Raw genomic sequence first — 20,278 nt, forward strand, 5'->3', positions numbered from 1 at the left:
TTTTGGCCTCATCAGCTAGCCATACCCACTGGGACTTGAACCTGCAACCTTTGCCTTGTAAGGCAGAGAATTATCCTCTAGGCTACAGTATCCAATCCCTTCAGCTCTGTACCAGGGAAGGGTTACATTTTGTGTCGAATCACCCTGGTATATTGAAGGAACATCACAGCTCCTTTTTTTGCCTCTCGGCCCAACCCAGGGCCATTTCCAAGGCAGTTCATTTTATTGATAGCCGACAATTCTATCTGTATGTGTATATATATATATATATTCTACATAATGTAATACTACATTATCTTAGAATGGCTGATAATGACCCATATGATGCATATATATCACTTGATAGATTAGAAAACAAGCAATGTTTGTGCTATACTCATGTAATGTTATGTCATTTTTATAACAAATACTGTACTTTGTTGTACCAGAGGATTATTATTTCATGTGATGACTTAGACTTAGATCATATATATATATATATGATCATTTTCAGCAACTAGAGAAAGATCTCATTAATTCAGTTACTCAAAATCATTTTCAGACTGTTAGATGGCATAATAGAATGCTGTGGAAAACAGTTAACTTTCTATGGAAAGTTGTTGAAGGTTTTGCTGACTGCTTGAATGACAGGGGACTTTGCCGCAGAAAAAAACACTCGCTGCCATGCAAATATTGAGACCAAACATGAGATAAGATGAAAGGAGTAAATTGACCGTAATGCAGTGAGCACAATATATGTTCCTAGGACTGATACCAAGAAAGTTTTGGAGAAAGTTGCAGTGGGATAGAAGCGTTTACTGTAACAGAAAAAAGTATAAGCATATTAATTGTTATTATACACCAATTATATATATATTATAATATTACAGTAATATTACTGAAATCATGTTATTTTCAATTGTACACAAATGTCCATAAAATTTTTGAGGGTTGTTGTTGTTGTTAGCTCTAATCTGACCCTTAGCACCACTCAAATATGGCACTTATCCTGAAAAAATTAGTTATAACTTTGCAATATTTTATTTTTCACTGATAATAATGGAAATTTCTGTAGACTGCTGTTCTAAAACATTTGGAAAGAACCAGATTAGGGAATGACAATTTACAACCTTTCAGAGTCAATTTGTATATTTACTATAGTTCTCTTATTATTTGTGGAAAATTTCAGAAAAATATGATGAGCTTTTTAACTGTTTCTCTTCCTGAATTTTCAACTCTTAAGATTACTCTTCTAACTAATTTCACTATCATTAAAAAGGAGTGACATTAATTTTCCTCCACAACAAGTTAGGACGTGATGGCTAAGAAGATCATAAATATGATGACTGTTGCAAAGTTACTTTTGGGTCACCATGATAGTTGTACAAAGACACTAAATGAGGCTGCTTTATCAGGGCTGATTCCACAAAAAAAAATCCACAATGTGCCTAGGTCTATTTTGAACACATGGTGCCAAGAAAAGGTTTGGCTTTTCTCTTGCTTTGTCATTAGGCAATCCCATAAGGGAGCAGTGTTTTTTAAACTTTTGCTTGTGAGCCATAAAATAAATGTTGAATGTTAATAAATAAATGTAAGTGCTACTTTCCCTGTCAAGGGCACTGATTGTTAAATGGAAAAGGTAAACAATTTTCCAGCTTGGGGATACCTCTGTTCACCATAGGAGTAAGTTTCTGGCATGTACAAGTTTTAATTGAATGCTAACTAAAACAAACCCAGGTTTCCGATCATCTGACTCGATCATTAAGCAAGAGGGGTGGGAAAGAAAACCACCTTCCTGCTAAACCAATAGAAACAGCAAGTTCTTTGCTTACATTTGTTTAAAGTTTTCTTCTTTTTTTTAACATTTTACATAAATGGTTGCAACTGATCTTTCCAGAAATCCTGAAACCAATACTTTGCCTAACTGAAGCAAATTAGGCTTTTACTCATGAATCAATGTTTATTCTCTCTCTCTCTCTCTCTTTTAAAATGTTTAGGTAAAGAAAGCATGTGTATGCAATAATCAGTAATCTTGTTTTTGTGAGACTTCTAAGCTGATTATTAGACTCATAGTTGTGAAGGCACAGATTTCAGCAAGCCAGTCAAATTGAAATTGGAACATTTATTTTATTTATTTATTGAATATTAATAAATATTATTTGAATATTGCCAGTCAAATTGAAATTGGAACATTTATTTTATTTATTTATTAGATTTCTATGCCACCCTTCTGGATCATGGGATCAGCTGAAGCTTATCAGTACTATTCAGCATATTAATCAAAAGGAAAGGAACAACTCAGGATGGACAGTCAGTGCTTCTCCAGCTCTTTGCATCAACCCGATGATTTAGCATGATCTTAAAACCTCCTCTTGATTATAAGGGAAATTCAACATGAGATATTTTCTAATAGTGTCTGGTACAGTGGATGACATCAACAGAAAACCATTTATATCTATGCAATGTTTTAAACGCTGAACTCTTTAAAAGCATTTCATTTTTGATGTGATTTATTTTTCACTTTATATATGAATAAACCACTTTTTTGATATGGCCATATCCATTTTAGAGTGTTGCCTTTAGCTGGAAAACATTGCATAAGCGGGGAATGTCAAATTGATTGTCTTTTCTTTGCCTGATTCCTACTTTGGCAAGGTTAGTGTTGACAAACTTTTTTGGCATCGAGTGCTAAAATGGGAGCATGTGCACGTGCAGGGGGGAGCATCGGAAAGCGGAAGAGCAACTCCCTGGTGCAAATGTGCAGGAGCACCGGAAATCAGAAGAGCAGTTCCCCAGTGTGCATATGTGCATCAGGAAGATGAGTTTCCAGTTTCTGGTGTGTACATGCATGTCCATCAACTGGTCTTCCAGCTTCTGGCATGAATGTGCACACCAGAACCCAGAACAGCAACGGGTGATGGCTGGCATGCCCGGAGAGATGGCTCTTCCAGCACACGTGCTATAGCAGGGGTCCCCAAACTTTTTACACAGGGGGCCAGTTCACTGTCCCTCGGACTGTTGGAGGGCCGGACTATAAAAAAAACTATGAACAAATCCCTATGCACACTGCACATACCTTATTTTAACGTAAAAAACCAAAATGGGAACGTACTATTTAGAGGGGGGGGGGCAGAAGTCTGAAATTCATATATGTTTATGTTTTGTTTTTAATTTTCTTTTGTTAACATCTGATTGGTTATACAAGGTTTTCTTGGTTTATAGAAAAATATATAAAAATATTTATAGAAAAATATATAAAGAAAGAAGAAAGCACTTTGGCATAATGGTTAAGTTAGAAATATAATTGGTGTACTTTTTGAAGGAACATTAAGGAGGGAATTTAATTAAAAGAAAAGTATGTACCTGGATCACAACATTAGAAAAAAAACTTTTGCAACTTTTTTGATGATTGATCTTAGTTACTGACAAAATACTGCATTTTATTCAGGGAAAATTAGATGGTACATTGTATTGTTTGAATGTATGTTGAGAGAATTTTTTTTTTTAATTTACACCGCCCCCCCAAAAAAGTCCTTCCTTCCTCCACCCCTCAATTCATTTCATTCTTCCTTCCTTCCTTCCTTGTTCCCTCCATTTCTTCTTCTTTCCCTCCCTCCCTCCTTCCCTCCTTTCCACTTTTCTCTTCCCTCTCCCTTTTTTCCCTTCTTTCTCATTTGTTTTGTTTCCCTCGCCCTCGTTCTTTCCCTCCATCATTTTCTCATTTTTCTCTTTTTCTCTCTCACATTCCCTCCCTCTCTCACTTGTTTTCTCTCCCTCTCTCTCATGCTTTCTTTCTCTCTCTCTCCTTTTCTTCTCTCTTCCTTCCTCTCTTCTTTTTTTTTCTGCCCTGCAACGCGCCGCGAGCCAGTCGGCTGCAAGCAGAAGCTCCAAGACAGTGGCACCGACGTCGGGTCGCAGTACATTGCTGGCGCTATGCTTGGGTACAGGGCTGGCACTGGCCCGCTGGCTGGGCTGGGACGGAGGTGCCAGCCCCATGCGCAGCGCCAGCAATGTACGGCGTCCTGCAACACATCAAGCCGCCGCCGCCGGTGCCTTGCAGCCAACCGCCCCACTGCCTCCTTACGGCTACTGCTCAGTGCCCTCCCGCTCGACCCACATTTGGCAGCGCCACCTTCGCGGCTTGCCCTGCTGCCCCACGCCAGCCAGAGCTGCCCAGTGCAGCCGAAGCTCAGGGTGGAGTAGGCGGCGGTGGCTGCTTCAGGCCCGCCCCCAAGCTAAGCTTCCTTTGGCTTCCTTCGATGAAAAGCTGCAAAGCTCACCTGCCGCCTCAAAGGAAGCCAAAGGAAGCTCAGCTCAACGAGGACCGGGTGTTGGTCCCTTGAAGCTGCCGCCGCCGCTGCCCACCAAGGAGATCCCTTCGCCCGAACGGAGGCGGCGGCGGCGAGCTCAAGGAACCAAGAGCCGGTCTTTCTCGGCGCTGAATTGTTGCAGCTTCTGAGGCTGCCTCCGCCTCCGGGCGAAGGGATCTCCTCGGTGGGCGGCCTCGGTCAGAAAAGGAGCCAGTCGTTTTTGAACCGAGGCCGCCCATCGAGAAGATCCCTTCGCCCGGAGGCGGAGGCGGCCTCAGAAGCTGCAACAATTCAGCGCCGAGAAAGACCGGCTCTTGGTTCCTTGAGCTCGCCGCCGCCGCCTCCGTTCGGGCGAAGGGATCTCCTTGGTGGGCGGCAGCGGCGGCAGCTTCAAGGGACCAAGAGCCGGTCTTGTTTATTGCCCCCTCCAGATGCTCTTGCAGGGCTTCCAGGCTCCCCACGGGCAGCGAAGAAGCAAAAAAGCAGCACTCTCCGCTCTCTCTCTCCCTCTCTTTCTTGCGTTATTTCTCTCTCACACTCCCTTTCTATGTCTTCCTCTTTCTCTCTCTCTCTCTCTCTCTCCCTCTCCGCAGCAGACCCCCCACACGCCAAAAGTGCCCAAGCGCGCGCAAACCTCACCGGTGCAAAAAAAAAAAAGCAGCACTGGAGGGACAAAGACGATCTGCAGCTGAGCGTCTGGAGGAGGAGGAGGCGGAAAGCCAGGGGGCGGAGAGGAAAGCAATTGGCCAATTTCTTTCTCAGAGGAACTGTTGCTGCTCTGCCATAGGGTGCTTTCCTCCCCGCCCCCCTGGCTTTCCTCTTCCTTGCCGCCGCCAGACGCTCGGCAGCAGAGTGGAGATGAGATTCGGGAACTTCGTATATTATAGATGGTAAAATCTCCTACGCTGCCGCGGGCCGGGTAAATGACCTCAGCGGCCCGCATCCGGCCCGCGGGCCGTAGTTTGGGGACCGCTGTGCTATAGGTTCACCATCACAGACACAGGCAAACCCAGGAAGAAATCAAGCAATGATAAGAAATCATTTTCTTACACCTTATTTGTCTAAGTCTGTTTTTGTAGTCAACGATCATGTGGGAGAAATAATTAAATATACCTTGCCTCTCCCCATGCTATTTTGAAAGTACATTTCATTCAAGAAACTACACAAATGTCATTCTTGAAATTGTATTGAACTTATGAAGTCAGAAAATTGAACTGTGATATTAAAATTAATAATGATATATCATAGTAAGAAACAAAATTGCGTTTTTGGGGAGCTACATATGTTATTCTTCCAATAGAGAGCTTCCAATGTTTTTTATGACATAGAAAATCACTTGAACAGCAAGCTTACAAATTGTTGGTCCCACTTGGGAAGGAGGTTGTTTCAAGGTTTATACTATAGGAAAAGGAGATCCTAGTAAGTAATTGTTTCTATTTTTTTCTTCCATTCAGTCATGTCTGATTTTTGAAGACTGCCTTTGTAGCACGCCTAATTCTTAAAATAGTCAAAATATGAAATTTGACTGCAAAATGGATGAATGTCAACAATTCAATTTGGGTCCAATTTTGGAGTTTGGGGAAGATTGAGTCGATTAAGCAGTGCAGGTTGGTGAGGCTGCAGGGGAGGGCCTTCTCTGTGGCTGCCCCTGCTCTTATGGAACCAACTCCGATATCCATACTGCTCCTACTCTACTGGCCTTCCGAAAGGCTGTGAAGACCAGGCTTTGCCGCCAGGCCTGGGATCCATGAATATTACATCAGCCATGGCTAAATTGTGTATGAGTGTTATGCATATGTGTTGATTGGACTCCTTGCTTTGTGGGTTTTACACGGGGTTTTTATTGCTAATGTTAATATTTGACTTCTTTTTATTATTGTGTTGTGTTTTTATATTGTTGTAAGCAGCCCTGCGTCTCATTGGGAGTGGGCAGCATAGAAGTCAAACAAAAATTGAAACCCACCTCCCCTGCTTAGGATAATGAAGGTCCACAAATCTATCCTGAGAGTTAGAGGCAACCTATGGGCAATAGACTGTTCAACTATGCTTTTAAATGTTTCCAAAACTTACTACAATAGGAAGACTTAGAGTATGTGCACATTCCACAGTTTCAGCATAAAGAAAAGTGATTGCAAATGGGTTTCCTTTCTTTACCTATATACTTCATACAATGATGACCTTGAAATAATGCTTTATTATTAGAAGTCTTTCTGCAATTAACCATGAGTGTGAGTGCTTCCAACTAACTTGCATATAAATTGCAAACCTTTATACTGTGTTATGTTCAGCGTTATGTTTTTAATAGCAGTTTCCCTTTACACTTTTAATTATTTCACAAGGGTCATTAACTGGGAAGAGAACAATTACTCATACAATCTGCCTGCTATTGATCTCATTATTTGCATATTCAATGGCAGTTCTAGACAAGCTTGTCTTCTGTGATGCTTTTGGCTCCTTCTGAAGTTAACTTTAGAAATTAAAATACTGATTACTGTGGGTTGGCAAGATCCAGGCTGGTGCTCAATATAGACTATGGCTACCACAACCCATTTTCTCCTTGTTCTTGCATGAATAGGATATTCATACATTTTCTGGCTCCTCTGTGGATATGTCTCTCAGTGCCCACCTTTACTTAAACTTTACTTGTTTTCTCCTTATTAGTTTTCTAAAATTTGTTCTCCCAGATGTTTACACTTTATGAATACTTTCACATCCCCTTCCCACATTATATCCATGGATTCTAACTCAGACCCTTTCTTCCCTGCAATCTTTATTCTACCATCACTTATATAGTGCTACACTGATTAAAGCAAAACAACTGCTATCCTTTGCTAAATTGACAACCAATTAAGCTAACAATGTGCTACAGCCATCAAAAAGCCAACACAGTCTTAGGCTGCATTAACAGCAGGATAGAATCAAGACCAGATAAGTGTTAATACCACTTTATAGTGCCTTGGTAAGGTCACACTTGGAATATTACACCCAGTTTTGATCGCCACAATATAAAAAAGTTGTTGAGTCTATAAAAAGTGCAGAGAAGAGCAACAAAGATAACTAGGAAATAGAAGGCTAAAATATATGAAGAATGGTTATAGGAATTGGGCATGTCTAATCAAATGAAGAGAAGAAATGGAGTGACTTGATAGCAATCTGCCAATATTTAAGGGGCTTCCACAAAGAAGAGATGTCTATTTTCTAAAAGCTGGGTAAGAAACAATGGATGTAAATTAATCAAGGAGAAAACCAATCTAAAACTAGGGAGATATTTCCTTACAGTGAGAACAAGTAGTCAGTGGAATGGGTCACCCCAGAAGTTTTGGATGCTCCATCACTGGAGGTATTTAAGAAGAGATTGGACAGTCATTTGTCTGACGTGGTTTAGGTCTTATTGCTTGAGCAGAGAGTTGGACTAGAAGACTTCCAAGGTCCCTTTTAACTCTGTTGTTTCGTTATCCTTTTTTTGTGTACGTGGAACCTTTGTGGCAAAGAAATAGTTATGGTTTCTCACGTTCCATTGAAGCAAGCAAAAAAAAAAAAGGTATTCATTTGGGTTGAGGTTTTGTTCTAAAAGGCCTATGCTGCAAATTTGGGACAGAAGTTGTAGAGAAGAGAACCATTTCAATGGATTGGGCAGATAGTTAGAAAGAACCTGTCACTGAAAATATAGCCTTTGGGAGAAGTAACAAACTGCAATATTGTACTGGCTGAAATGCTGGGAAAACCAGTTGCCAGAAGGCTTCAACTGGCTATATCAGATAGAAGAGAAAAAAAACAGGAACCTACAGATCAGCGGAGGGCATAGCAACCCACTAGCTCAGCATGAAATGGCTATATATGGCAGTGATCAGATACTGGAGGAGGGGCTATTTAACATACTCAAAAGCTGGGAAACCTGATAGATCACTATTACAGTAGTCTAACTGTTCAGAAAAATCTTACAATAGCTCAGAATTGAAAACAGTGCTTTGGAAACAGAGCTTTAAAACATCGACATGGAATGCTGTTGCAATGTGCTGGGAGTGTTTGGAGGACAATATTGTTTAATTCTGCACTGAAATAATTATGCGTAGAAAAATTATGGCAATTTTGTTGGGATTGAGATGCATCTTGCCAAAATCTCTTTTATTGTTTTTCATGTTGATTAAATATTGTAAATAAAAATCAAGTGAGACTTAGAGAAGGTTTTAGTCAGACATCTTATCTTGAATCCATAGAAATATGCATTAGTGTCTTTGTGTATATGTATAGGTGTGTGTGTGTGTGTGTACTTCCTGTGTCCCTTGCATATTTTGTAATTTCCTCTCACACATTGCCCTTTACATTTAACCTCCATTTACAATTAATAGCTGCTTTAAGTAAATGGGAGATCAAATAACTGAAGGTTAAGCAAATATGGATAACAGTTGATGCAATATTAATAATCCAATCACATACTCATTTTCAGTGGGAGGAATAAAGGACAAGGTTCAGCAAATAGCATAGAGAAAACATGAGCTGAAGAAGACATTCTGAAAGGTTTTATCCTTGGCTTCTTCTTTTTTCAACTGTGGTTTATACCACTGTTTATACACTGGGGTCTCAGAAACTATAACTTGCAGACTGGACATTCAATGGCACAGGGGAAAAAATGACATTTCAAAGAGAAGAAAAGGCATTCAATCATGTAGCAAAAGAAAGGGGTGTCTTTATATACAGATATGCTGTCCCCATAAAGCAAAAATCAAAGATGTAACTTAAAGACTTAGCAAATTAATCAACCACAAGGATACCCCTTTCTTCTCCTACATATGGGGACAAATGACACAACAAGGAACCTGAAAACAATAACAAGAGATTACAAATGCCGCTCCGAGTCTCCGGAGAGGGGCGGCATACAAATCTAATAAATAATAATAATAATAATAATAACAACAACAACAACAACAACAACAACAACAACAAAAAGCTAGGGAAGAAAGTTAAGGAATTAGGAGCACAAGTGGTGTTTTCATTTATACTTCCAACAAAATGCCAACATCCAATAAGGAGCAAAGGTTTTTAGAAACAAAACACTGATTTAAAAATTGGTGTCATCAAGAGAATGTTTGTTTCCTAGCAGGGTGGATAAAAATTGATGATGAGTATTGTTTAGATCTTTTATCGGAGAAATATTGTTTATATCTCTTATTATTTCTCTTATCAGAAACTTTCCCAGGCTTGCAGGGATTTGATATATTTTCCTTCATCAGTAGGGGGCAGCCTCAGTTTAGGTTTCAGCATTGTTTCAAATGTAAAATTATTTAATCCAATTTTAATTCAATTTTTAGAAGCAAAGTCAATGATTCAAGTAGATCGTTCCAGCATTTTAAGATGCCTTTTCAAAACAATGCCTACCCAGTTTGAAAGTCCAATTTTCTATGTTTTAAAAAAGTATTTAGCTCTTTTCGCCTTAGTTCCTTTCGTTCGGGTTTAATTTTTTTCTCTGTTCTCTGCTTTAACAAACAGCAATAACTACAAGGAAAGATTAGAGGTTGAAAGAGGGCAGTACAATGCAAACTCAAATAATATTGTGATTGGCATTAAAATGGAACATTGAAATATTAAATAACTACTTTAAAACAAATATGTATACAGTATTAATACAAGGATTTTGTAAGTTTGATTAATCTAACAAATACCATTAATATTATTACTGACATTTGTCCCAAAATGAATGATACCCACATGCTGCACTGTTCATGTATGGATATTGATGTATATTCTAAAAATAAAAATCCAAAAAACTTTTAACACCACTTCCCCCAAAAAAACCTGCAGAGGAGCCATGGCACTTTTAAAATAATCTTGCATTGCATACTGTACTTCTACAGCCCCTGCGATCACCAATTCCACACTGCCCCCACGGCACCATTCCTTCTGCCTGAGAACTCAGCCCATTCACATCACTTTCCTCCTCCATTGACCTTCCTCCTGCCAATGGGCCTCTAGCCCTCCACCCTTTGCTCAGACACTGTTTGCCCTGAGTCTTTGATTGCATGGGATAAATAGCTGCCAACTAATCATGTCTCTGAACAAAAACCACATTATAGATTTTTTTTTAAAAAAAATACTCAATTCTCACCTTTTTTCTATGCCTTCTTGCAACAATGCCTGTTCATTATGACATTATTTGCAATAATTCCCATGCTACCTTTATGCTCCAGAGAGTCAAAATACATGAGATAGTCACATAATCTACTTTAAAACCATGGAAATTTGAGGTAGATGGGGTTGCCCAAGGAAGAAGCCATACAATAGCCAGTTCTGATTTTGTTGCTGATACTGTATTTGATTTTTAAATTATTTATTGAGAAATTGTGTATTTAACTTTTTTGCATACTGCTATATTTCATAATTGCAAATAGCTAATGAGATACATATAAACCATTCACAATGGTCAAAATTAAGTAATCAATCTAAATTAGACAGATTATTTAATTAATATCAATATTAATTAATTGAATCAAATGAAAAAGAATGGAATCACAAATGGGTATGTGCCATCTTGACAAAGGCTAACTTAATAGCTATCTTTAGCTCAGCTGAATGTAATTAAGATATGAACTTACTATAGTTAAGCAATTCAGAGAAACTCACAGATAATAAATCAACCGAGCAGGTACCATGTTCTCCAGCTACCAAACCCACATCTTTCCTCTGTTATTTTGAAAGAGGGTTTCCCAACACCATGACAAAAATACATTTAATGCAAATAATGACTATTTCATAGAATTATGTATATTATCACCATTTCATTTTGAGTGTCCCAGAATGAAGTTGAACATCTGAAATTCCAATGGGTAGTTGCTGAGCTCCCTCTAGTGAGTTAATGTTCATGAATTTTCTTCTTCAATTAATTGTTTGAGATTTGTGAAATTTCATAAGTAAATTAAAAGCATTTAGTTTAGTTTAGTTTAATTGGATTTGTATGCCGCCCCTCTCCGAGGACTCGGGGCGGCTCACAGCATATATAAAAGACATAACAATACAGTTTATCCAATCAATATACTTAAAAGATCCTTAATTCTAACTTTAAAACATTCATTAACATTCACTCAATAAATCACACTAAAGACATTCGTTGCTCAGGGGAAGATCTAATTGTCCCCAGGCCTGGCGGCAAAGATGCGTTTTTAAACTCTTTCGGAAAGCAAGGAGGGTGGGGGGCAATCTCCAGGGTGAGCTGATTTCAGAGGGCCAGGGCCCCCACAGAGAAGGCTCTTCCCCTAGGCCCCGCCAGCTGACATTGTTTGGTCGACGGGACCCTAAGGAGACCAACTCTGTGGGACCTCACCGGATGCTGGGATTTGTGTGGCAGAAGGCAGTCTCAGAGATAACCTGGCCCTATGTCATGTAGGGCTTTATAGGTCATAACCAACACTTTGAATTGTGTCCGGAAACCGATCAGCAGCCAATGCAGTCCATGGAGTGATGATGAAATATGGGGATGCTTTGGAAGGCCTGTAACCATTCATGCGGCTGCATTTTGGATTATTTGAAGTTTCTGAACACTCTTCAAAGGTAGTCCCATGTAGAGAGCACTGCAGTTGTCAAACCTCGAGGTGATAAGCGCATGAGTGACCGTGAGCAAAGACTCCCTGTTCAAATAGGGCTGCAACTGATGCACCAGGCGACCCTGGGCAAATGCCCCCCTTGCCACAGCCGAAAGATGGTGTTCTAAAGTCAGCTGTGGATCGAGGAGGACACCCAAGTTGCAAGCCTCTCTGAGGGGGTCAATAATTACCCCCCAGGATAATAGATGGACAGATGGACGTGTCCTTGGGAGGCAGTACCCACAGCCACTCCGTCTTGTCTGGATTGAGCTTGAGCCTGTTGGCACCCATCCAGACCCTGAAAGCCTCCAGACACTGGCACATCACTTTCATTGCTTCACTGAGTGGACACGAGGTGGAGATGTACAGCTGAGTATCATCAGCGTACTGGTGGTAACTCACTCCATGCCCTTGGATGATCTCACCCAGCGGTTTCATGTAGATATTAAACAGTGGGGGGTAAGGACCTAGGAGTCGACCTCTGACCCCCTGCTAACACTGACTGCGACCGACCAGAGAGGTAGGAGGAGAACCACCATAGAACGGTGCCTCCCACTCCCAACCCCTCCAGTCGGCGCAGAAGGATACCATGATTGATGGTATTAAAAGCCACTGAGAGGTCAAGTAGCACCAGGACAGATGATAAACCCCTGTCCTGGGCCCAACAGAGATCAACCATCAGCCAAACAAAGCAGTTTCCTTGCTGTAGCCGGGTCTGAATCCTCACTGCTGTGGGCCTAGATAATCAGCTTCTTCCAAGGACCACTGGAGCTGGAGCAACATCACTTTCTCAACAACCTTCCCCATAAAGGGAAGGTTGGAGACAAGACAATAATTGTTAAATATGGCTGGGTCGAGGGAAGGCTTCTTGCCTCCTTGCAGGGAGCCGGGAAGGACCCCTCCCTCAGACAAATGTTGATAATCTCCTGGACCCAGCTCTGTGTCACCTCCTTTCTGGCCGAGACCAGACAGGAGGGACACGGGTCCAACAAGCAGGTGGCGGAACTCACAGTTCCAATGGCCTTGTCCACTTCATCAGGTGTCACCAGGTCAAACTTGCTCCAAACAGGTGGACTAAGATGGGCCCATCACCTCGACTGACTTGTTGTCAGCCGACTCTGCATTCCAATTGGAGTCAAGACCAGTCTGGATCTGAGCGATTTTATCTGCAAAAAACTTGTTAAATGCCTCAGCACTACCCTGCAAGGGTTCAACTCCCCCTTGATTAAGGAGGGAGCGAGTCACTCTAAACAAGGCGACTTTACTTATTATTTAAAACTGGCTTTATTACTAAATAGTAATGATAATATATAACATTCATTAATTTCATTGTAATTTTCAGCATGAACTTTACTCAATTGCAGATATTAAGAATTTTCATAATTTTTTAATGCAATACTCCTCTCACCTTTCCATGTTTACTTTGTAAATTAAGAAGAGCAATTGTGATATCACTGCATACTGGCAGGCTTCTTCTTGTATAATAAACAGCCCTGTTTTGCAGAATATTGTAACTCTATTCAGATTTGCTATGTATTTTCTCCCAATTGGATTTTACACATTCTATTACTACTACATATGTTTTTGAGTAGATTCTGAACATTAGAATACATGAAAATTACTTCAAAACACAAAACTTTGATAGAACTGTAACATGGATCCCTTGTGAAGAATAATGTGTGTGAATCAAATTATCAATTTGGATATTAATTGCAATAGCTGAGCATTCTGCTTTCACAGGAAAGTCTGTCAGCTAATGCAGTGAAATCACACAAAGCCTTCTATTCAACTGCATTAAAAAGTTTCAAAAAAAAAATTACTCAAAATCTGTCATTGCCTTTTTGTTTTATTCTAATAATTATCATTTAGTTCATTAATTATTATTATTTAGTGTTTTTAAAAAGTGGTCATTCATATTTTGTATGCTTAAATGCATGCATTTAGTCTTCTTGTCTGTGTATATATGTGTGTGAGAAAGAGTAGCAACAGAGATAGGCAAATTGCACGTTGCTGTGTATTTAATAGAATCCCACCCATTTCCTGATGTTATAAAAGCAATTAACTCTCCATGTTTTAGAGATGAATCTTCTAGTACTTGTCTAATGGAGAAGCTTAGAAAATTAAGGAACTTTCATGGCAAAGGTATGCCACAATTATTATTACACTGAGTTGGCTGTTATATTAGGGTATTTAGCATTATTCATTTTTATGGACATATTGAAAATTGTAAACACTTTTGTTGTTGAAAATATACTGAATAGTTAATTCTTTTGAATACAATATGCAGGTAAACTGCAGTTGTAATTTTTCATATACCTAGAAAAAAACCATGTTACTTAAATCTGATTAACCAGGTATAGGCTTGGGCTGCTGCTTGTGGAGGAGATTAAGAAGAAAAGTGAAATAATAGAAAAACAACTATATTCATAGGAAAATATTTCTGAATACATTTTATATTCACTGCTGAACAAAATTAAGGGAACACTCAAATAACACATCCTAGATCTGAATGAATGAAATATTCTCACTGAATAATTTGTTCTGTACAAAGTTGAATGTGCTGACAACAAAATGAAATTGATTGTCAATCAGTGTTGCTTCCTAAGTGGACAGTTTGATTTCACAGACATTTGATTTACTTGGTGTTATATTCTGTTGTTTAAGTGTTCCCTTTATTTTTTTTTTGAGCATTATATTTGCATTATAATACCATCCTTTATTATTGATATTTTAACAAAGTAGTATAATTTCAGATAATTTTTCATGGGTTTTTTGGCAAAACATTTGCATGGATTCTTTCTCTCTAATCTATGCTTCCTTTTTTCTTAATATTTGTTTGTAAATACATGCCAAATAAGTAGACAGCAAGAATAAATACATAAAATAATTGAAAATTGACCATACTATGTTTTTATTAAGGCGGGGGGTTAATGTATTCTTTGTCCAGCTGAACTCATTCTGAGTGGACCTTTTCATTATTTGTTAAATGTTAAGGAATTCTGGAAAAATCCAGGCTCTATTTCACAAGAAAGACTTTGCCATCTTTGGAAGAAAGGAAGAAGTACGACAATGAGTTTGCAACTTCAACTTCCTTCCATGGGGTGCACAATATTATTCTTACCAAGAGCAAGACACGCAAGATTTTATGGATGGTAGTAGTCTTGGGCTCCATTGTCCTAGTTGCCTGGCAGGTTTATTGTCGCTTCATCAATTATTTCAGCTGGCCCACCACAACCTCAGTGGTCGTTCAATATGTGGAGAAGATTGAATTTCCTGCTGTAACATTTTGTAATCTGAACAGGTAAGACATTTTTTCTTCCTTGTGTCCTATATTACTTTAAGCTCTGAAGATTACAATTAGCAACCATCAAGGCTCACCATGTCAGCATTTTACAGTATGCATTTATATGAATTAAAGATTACAATATTATAGCCAATGTAAAATTAAATAACCTCTTTGTAATTCATCTTTGCTTTGGGAAAAAATATAGACAGTCTTGGGCTACTCAAACATTCAGAACTTATATTTGCATTTCTGATTTATGTTTATAGATTCCAAACTCAAGCAGTAGCTAACCTGAGCATCGTTTTCTTCTTATGGAGCATAGTGTCAGGAGTTCTTCGTATGTTCAGTACTGATGATAAGTTTAGTCAAGAACTACAAGATTTTTTTCAAGGGAATCAAAATTTCAGCATCAAAGAATTTACAAGAGATAATGGTTTCTATCTGAACAGCAGCACATTGCTGAGTTGTGAATTTTTTGGGAAAAAATGCCACCCAAAGGTAACATTTTTGTTTTTATAAAATATGTATTAGCTAAATGCTGAAATAAATACTTTCTCTAACAATCCAAAAGGCAATATTGTCAGAAAAAATATTGTCTGAAAACTGAAAGACAGGTTTTCTATCAGGATAAGAGAAAGCATGTTTAGCTGTCAGAATGCATATTTTGATTTTTAGCAAAGGGCTATACAGTGATACCTTGTCTTACGAACTTAATTGGTTCCGGGACGAGGTTCGTAAAGTGAAAAGTTCATAAGACGAAACAATGTTCCCCATAGGAATCAATGGAAAAGCGATTAATGCATGTAAGCCCAAAATTCACCCCTTTTGCCAGCCAAAGCACCCATTTTTGCGCCGTTGGGATTCCTCTGAGGCTCCCCTCCATGGGAAACCCCACCTCCAGACTTCCATGTTTTTGCGATGCTGCAGGGGGATCCCAGCAGGGGGATCCCAGCATCGCAAAAACGGGTGCTTTGCTGGCAACGGAAGTCCGGAGGTGGGGTTTCCCAGCGAGGGGAGCCTCAGCTGCGATTTCGCTGAGGTTCCCCTCGCTGGGAAACCCCACCTCCAGACTTCCATTGCCAGAAAAGCACCCATTTTTGTGATGCTGGGATTCCTCTAAGAGTCCCCTGCTGGGATTCCCCTGCAGCATCGCAAAAACATGGAAGTCTGGAGGGGAGGCTCAGGGGAATCCCACCAGCGCAAAAACAGGTGCTTCGCTGGCAACAGAATCAGAAGGCTTCAGGGGGGCAAGGGAAGCTGTTTTTACTCTCCCTGTGCATTGAATTATGTGTGTGGACACTCGTGCATGCATGATAGTGCACATGTATGCCCTTTTGGCACCCAAGGAAAAAAAGGTTTGCCATCACTGCCCTAGACCAACCAGGCTCACAATACATCATTTATATATATATTTGTCATACAAGTATAGAATTATAGTTTGTATTATAGTTTGTATAGTTAGTTTGTAGGTGATAAAAAGGACAGAAGGACAGGGATGAAAAACTGTTTCTCAGTGTCCCAAACAGCTCCCACAAACAAACAGCTCCCACAAACATATTTCACTGGTTTTATTTATGCTAAATAAAAGCATTGTGTCTGAAAACTCCCTAATTAAAGTCCATTGATTTCACTGATGGGACCTTACTGAAAGCTGAAGCATGATGAGACCTGCACTGATTGCCTACTTTCAACAGTGAATTTTAGCCAGAGCTGAAATTCAATCTTGAGGGTTTTTTAAATTAGAAATTAGATACTTGCAAATCTGTGTAATACAAACCTCTTCATTAACTGATACTAAAATGCCACCTGACACCTAAAATATCTGTGAGAAAATACTAACTCAATTTTTCATTTGTTTTTTCTTCATGGAAGGACTTTGCACATGTCTTTACTGAATATGGGAACTGCTTTACTTTTAATCATATTAACCTTCCTACAAGAAGAAGAATTAGCCTTTCTGGAAGAGGCCTCAGTTTGATTTTTGATGTCAAACAGGTAGAGATATACTCATGATGTACTATTTTTGAAACTCCACTGGTTAGTGAATTGCTATAATTTGTTTGCTATTTCCTTGTCAAAGGTAGAAAGTCATAAGGAGAAAAAAACAAAGCTGGTATCTGGGATGTAAACTATCTGCTGTTTTTATGACTTTCTATCTACTGGAAGGAAATTTAATGAGGATGGTTGAATTTGGGACAACTAACTTGAGGGGCAGCTCCAATGGGGCAAAATGTTATAGCAATAGTACTTAGACTTTACAGTGCTTTATAGCCCTCTCTAAGCAGTATTGTACAGTCAGCATATTGCCCCCACCAATCTGGGTCCACATTTTACCAACATCAGAAGGATAGAAGGCTGAGAATTGAACTGTCAAATTGCTATCAGTTGGCAATCAACAGAATTAGCATGCAACACTTCATGCAACAGTGCGCCACCACAGCTCTTGCTTATGTAGTTACATTTGGTATGATTAGCACAGTGTTTCTCAACCACAGCAACTGCTAGATCAGCAGTGTGGGTTGCTCCCAATTTGGACCGGTACTTAGAACCAGTAGTGCTGGTGGCAGGAGGCTCTGCCCAGACACTTCTGTACATGTGCAAAAGCTTCTGTGCATGCACAGGAGCATCATGCGAGTGTGCACATGAGCACACACATGAACCGATGGCAAAATTATTTTAAATCCACCACTATCCTAGATATGTGGAATTTGATATGGCTGGTTGGAGAATTCTGGTAGCTGAAGTCTATATATTTAAAAGTTGCCAAGGTGGGGAAACACTGACTTAGCCCGAATAAGAAGTGGAGATGAGATAAAAATCTTTCCGTACATGAAGTGAGGTCACAGTGTATAAGGAAGGAACTAATGAGTGGAAGCTTAAAGGGAAAGATCCAAATGTGGAATAAGAAGGAAATTCCTCATTATGTGAGCTAAATTATAGTTATTACTTCACTCCATGTCTTCAAGAAAGATTGAATACCCATTTGTCTACGATAAGGTGTGGCGATCTAGGCAGATGTTTAACTTCACCACTAGTCCTAACCACTAGTTTTATAATAGGTTAAAGATAGGAAATTAACTAAAAAAATTCCTCAAATTAGACAAAATAAACAGAATAAAACTAAAATAATAGCTGGTGAATTACGTCTAATTCATCAAAAGGAACAGTGCTTTTCTGAGCAAAATTATACCATAAACCCACGAGGAACAATAAAGCAGCAACAACAACAACAAAGCAGCTGACTTCGCAAGAATCCAAAGCTACAAGACTTCTAACTGAGGTACGTCCTTTTCCAGAATAGAGGCAGAGATTATATCCCAACAGGAGGGAGGAAGAAGATACAGCAAAGTGCAAACAGCTCTGAAAGAGACCTGACTCCCTCTTGTCCCTGAATAACTCTTAATAACTCAGCTCTGCTCACTCGAAGGGAGAGGAATCTTGCAGAAAGCGCAGCTAGCCCCCCCAATCCTTCAATTTAACCTGGGTGGGTGGAAAAGCAAACCGTGAAGAGCTTCATTTCCTCCCTGATACTACACAGCCCTGCAAAGTACCTTAGAGCTTTCAAAGAAGCACAGTCGATCCCCCCAGCCCGGCAAACTGACCTGAGTGGATGGAAGACGTAAAGAAAGCCTCCTGCAGATCATAACACCTCTGTATCTTTCCAAAGCTGGAAAGCTGATCCCAAAGGACTCTGAAGCAGCAGCAATAGGAGTCCAACACCAAAATCCCAACTGCCTCCACACATAAACAGGGGATAGCCATCACCATTACCAAGGGGATAATTTAACAAAGACCCTGAGCTTCTACTTTCAAAACCACTCATCCAGCAGTGACGCTACAACTCCCCAGTGGCTGTCAAGGAACCCAGCAGTCACATCTTAAAAAAACTCCCTGTTTCAACAACTTTAAGATCTCTACAGGACGCTCCAACCCCCACCCCACCCTTAGTGGCTGCAAAGGAAACCAGCAGTCACATCTAAGCTTTCCTTACTCAAATCTCATCTCGACATACATCCTAGTCAAACAATCAATAATCAACAAATAGATTATTAAGACTCACCCCAGCTATGCCAAGCAAGAAGAAACCCCAAGTAGATAATTCTGATAACTTCAACAACATTTGCTTTATATGCAACAACAATATTAATATACAAGAAGGATTTATAAAATGTCACTCATGCAAAAAATCAGCTCACCATACCTGCCTTAACATAAATAAACATGTCGCCACTTTTCTTCAAGATAATCCCTCATTCTACTATTTTTGCCCATCTTGTACTCCCAAACCAGACTCCTTCAGCAATCTGTCCGATATAATCACACACAGAAAGCATGGAACCACGATTTGCCTCCATGGAAAAAACATCCAAGATCTCAGAAACACTAAAACACCAAAACAAGTACCCTACACCACCCTATCACCACCACTTTATACTCCAACTAGGCCACCACAACCTCTACCTCCAAACCCAACTACAGACATCCCCACTCTAGTTAAAGATAACATGGAGCGTGAACAAAAGCATCAGAACGCCATCCTATTTGGCCTGGAGGAAAATGGGGAAACTGATTTAACAAATATACGTAATATCATCCACAACCAGGGTCCTCTAACAATAGCCCCTGATGACATCTTAGAGGTCACTAGAAGCTGCCCTGTACTGAGGTACAGTGATGGATCAAAGGCTCCCCGATTTTGCAGAATAGTCTGCAAAAGTGAAACTACCAAACAACATTTCATCAAGACAATGAACTCCATTGCCAGAAATAACACCAAATACAACAAACTCAGATCCAGACCAGATCTAACTCTACTTCAATGCATCCTCTCTTGTGAACTACGGGCCGAACTTAAGCGATGTCATGATCATGGCGAAACTAACTTATACATAGACTACCGCTCTGAATGCATCAGAACCAAAACCCACAACCCTCCCTTCATCTCCCAACCCACCACCCCTCCTCAGCCATCCTACACCTCTCTACCTACCATCCCTCACCAACAAATGGACAACTGCAGGAACTGATTACAAATAATCATGTAGAACTCAAAACTGATATACGGAGATTAGAAAACCGACTGGAATCCGCACAAGCGGAAACACAAAAAAATGAGGGAAAAATAATGA

The 20,278-nt window shown here is 39.8% G+C and overlaps 1 protein-coding gene across 1 annotated transcript in view; it reads left to right on the plus strand.

The window, feature by feature from the left end:
- The first annotated feature begins 3,989 nt into the window (after positions 1–3,989).
- Positions 3,990–20,278, plus strand: part of ASIC5 (acid sensing ion channel subunit family member 5) — a 40,473-nt gene continuing 24,184 nt past the window's right edge. The window contains exons 1-4 of the mRNA XM_070758141.1: positions 3,990–4,173; positions 14,858–15,164; positions 15,416–15,647; positions 17,022–17,144. Coding sequence (XP_070614242.1) covers positions 3,990–4,173; positions 14,858–15,164; positions 15,416–15,647; positions 17,022–17,144 — 846 coding nt within the window. The remainder of the gene's footprint in view (positions 4,174–14,857; positions 15,165–15,415; positions 15,648–17,021; positions 17,145–20,278) is intronic.

Source organism: Erythrolamprus reginae, chromosome 7 (assembly GCF_031021105.1).
Source record: "Erythrolamprus reginae isolate rEryReg1 chromosome 7, rEryReg1.hap1, whole genome shotgun sequence".
Classification (NCBI taxonomy): Eukaryota; Metazoa; Chordata; class Lepidosauria; order Squamata; family Dipsadidae; genus Erythrolamprus; species Erythrolamprus reginae.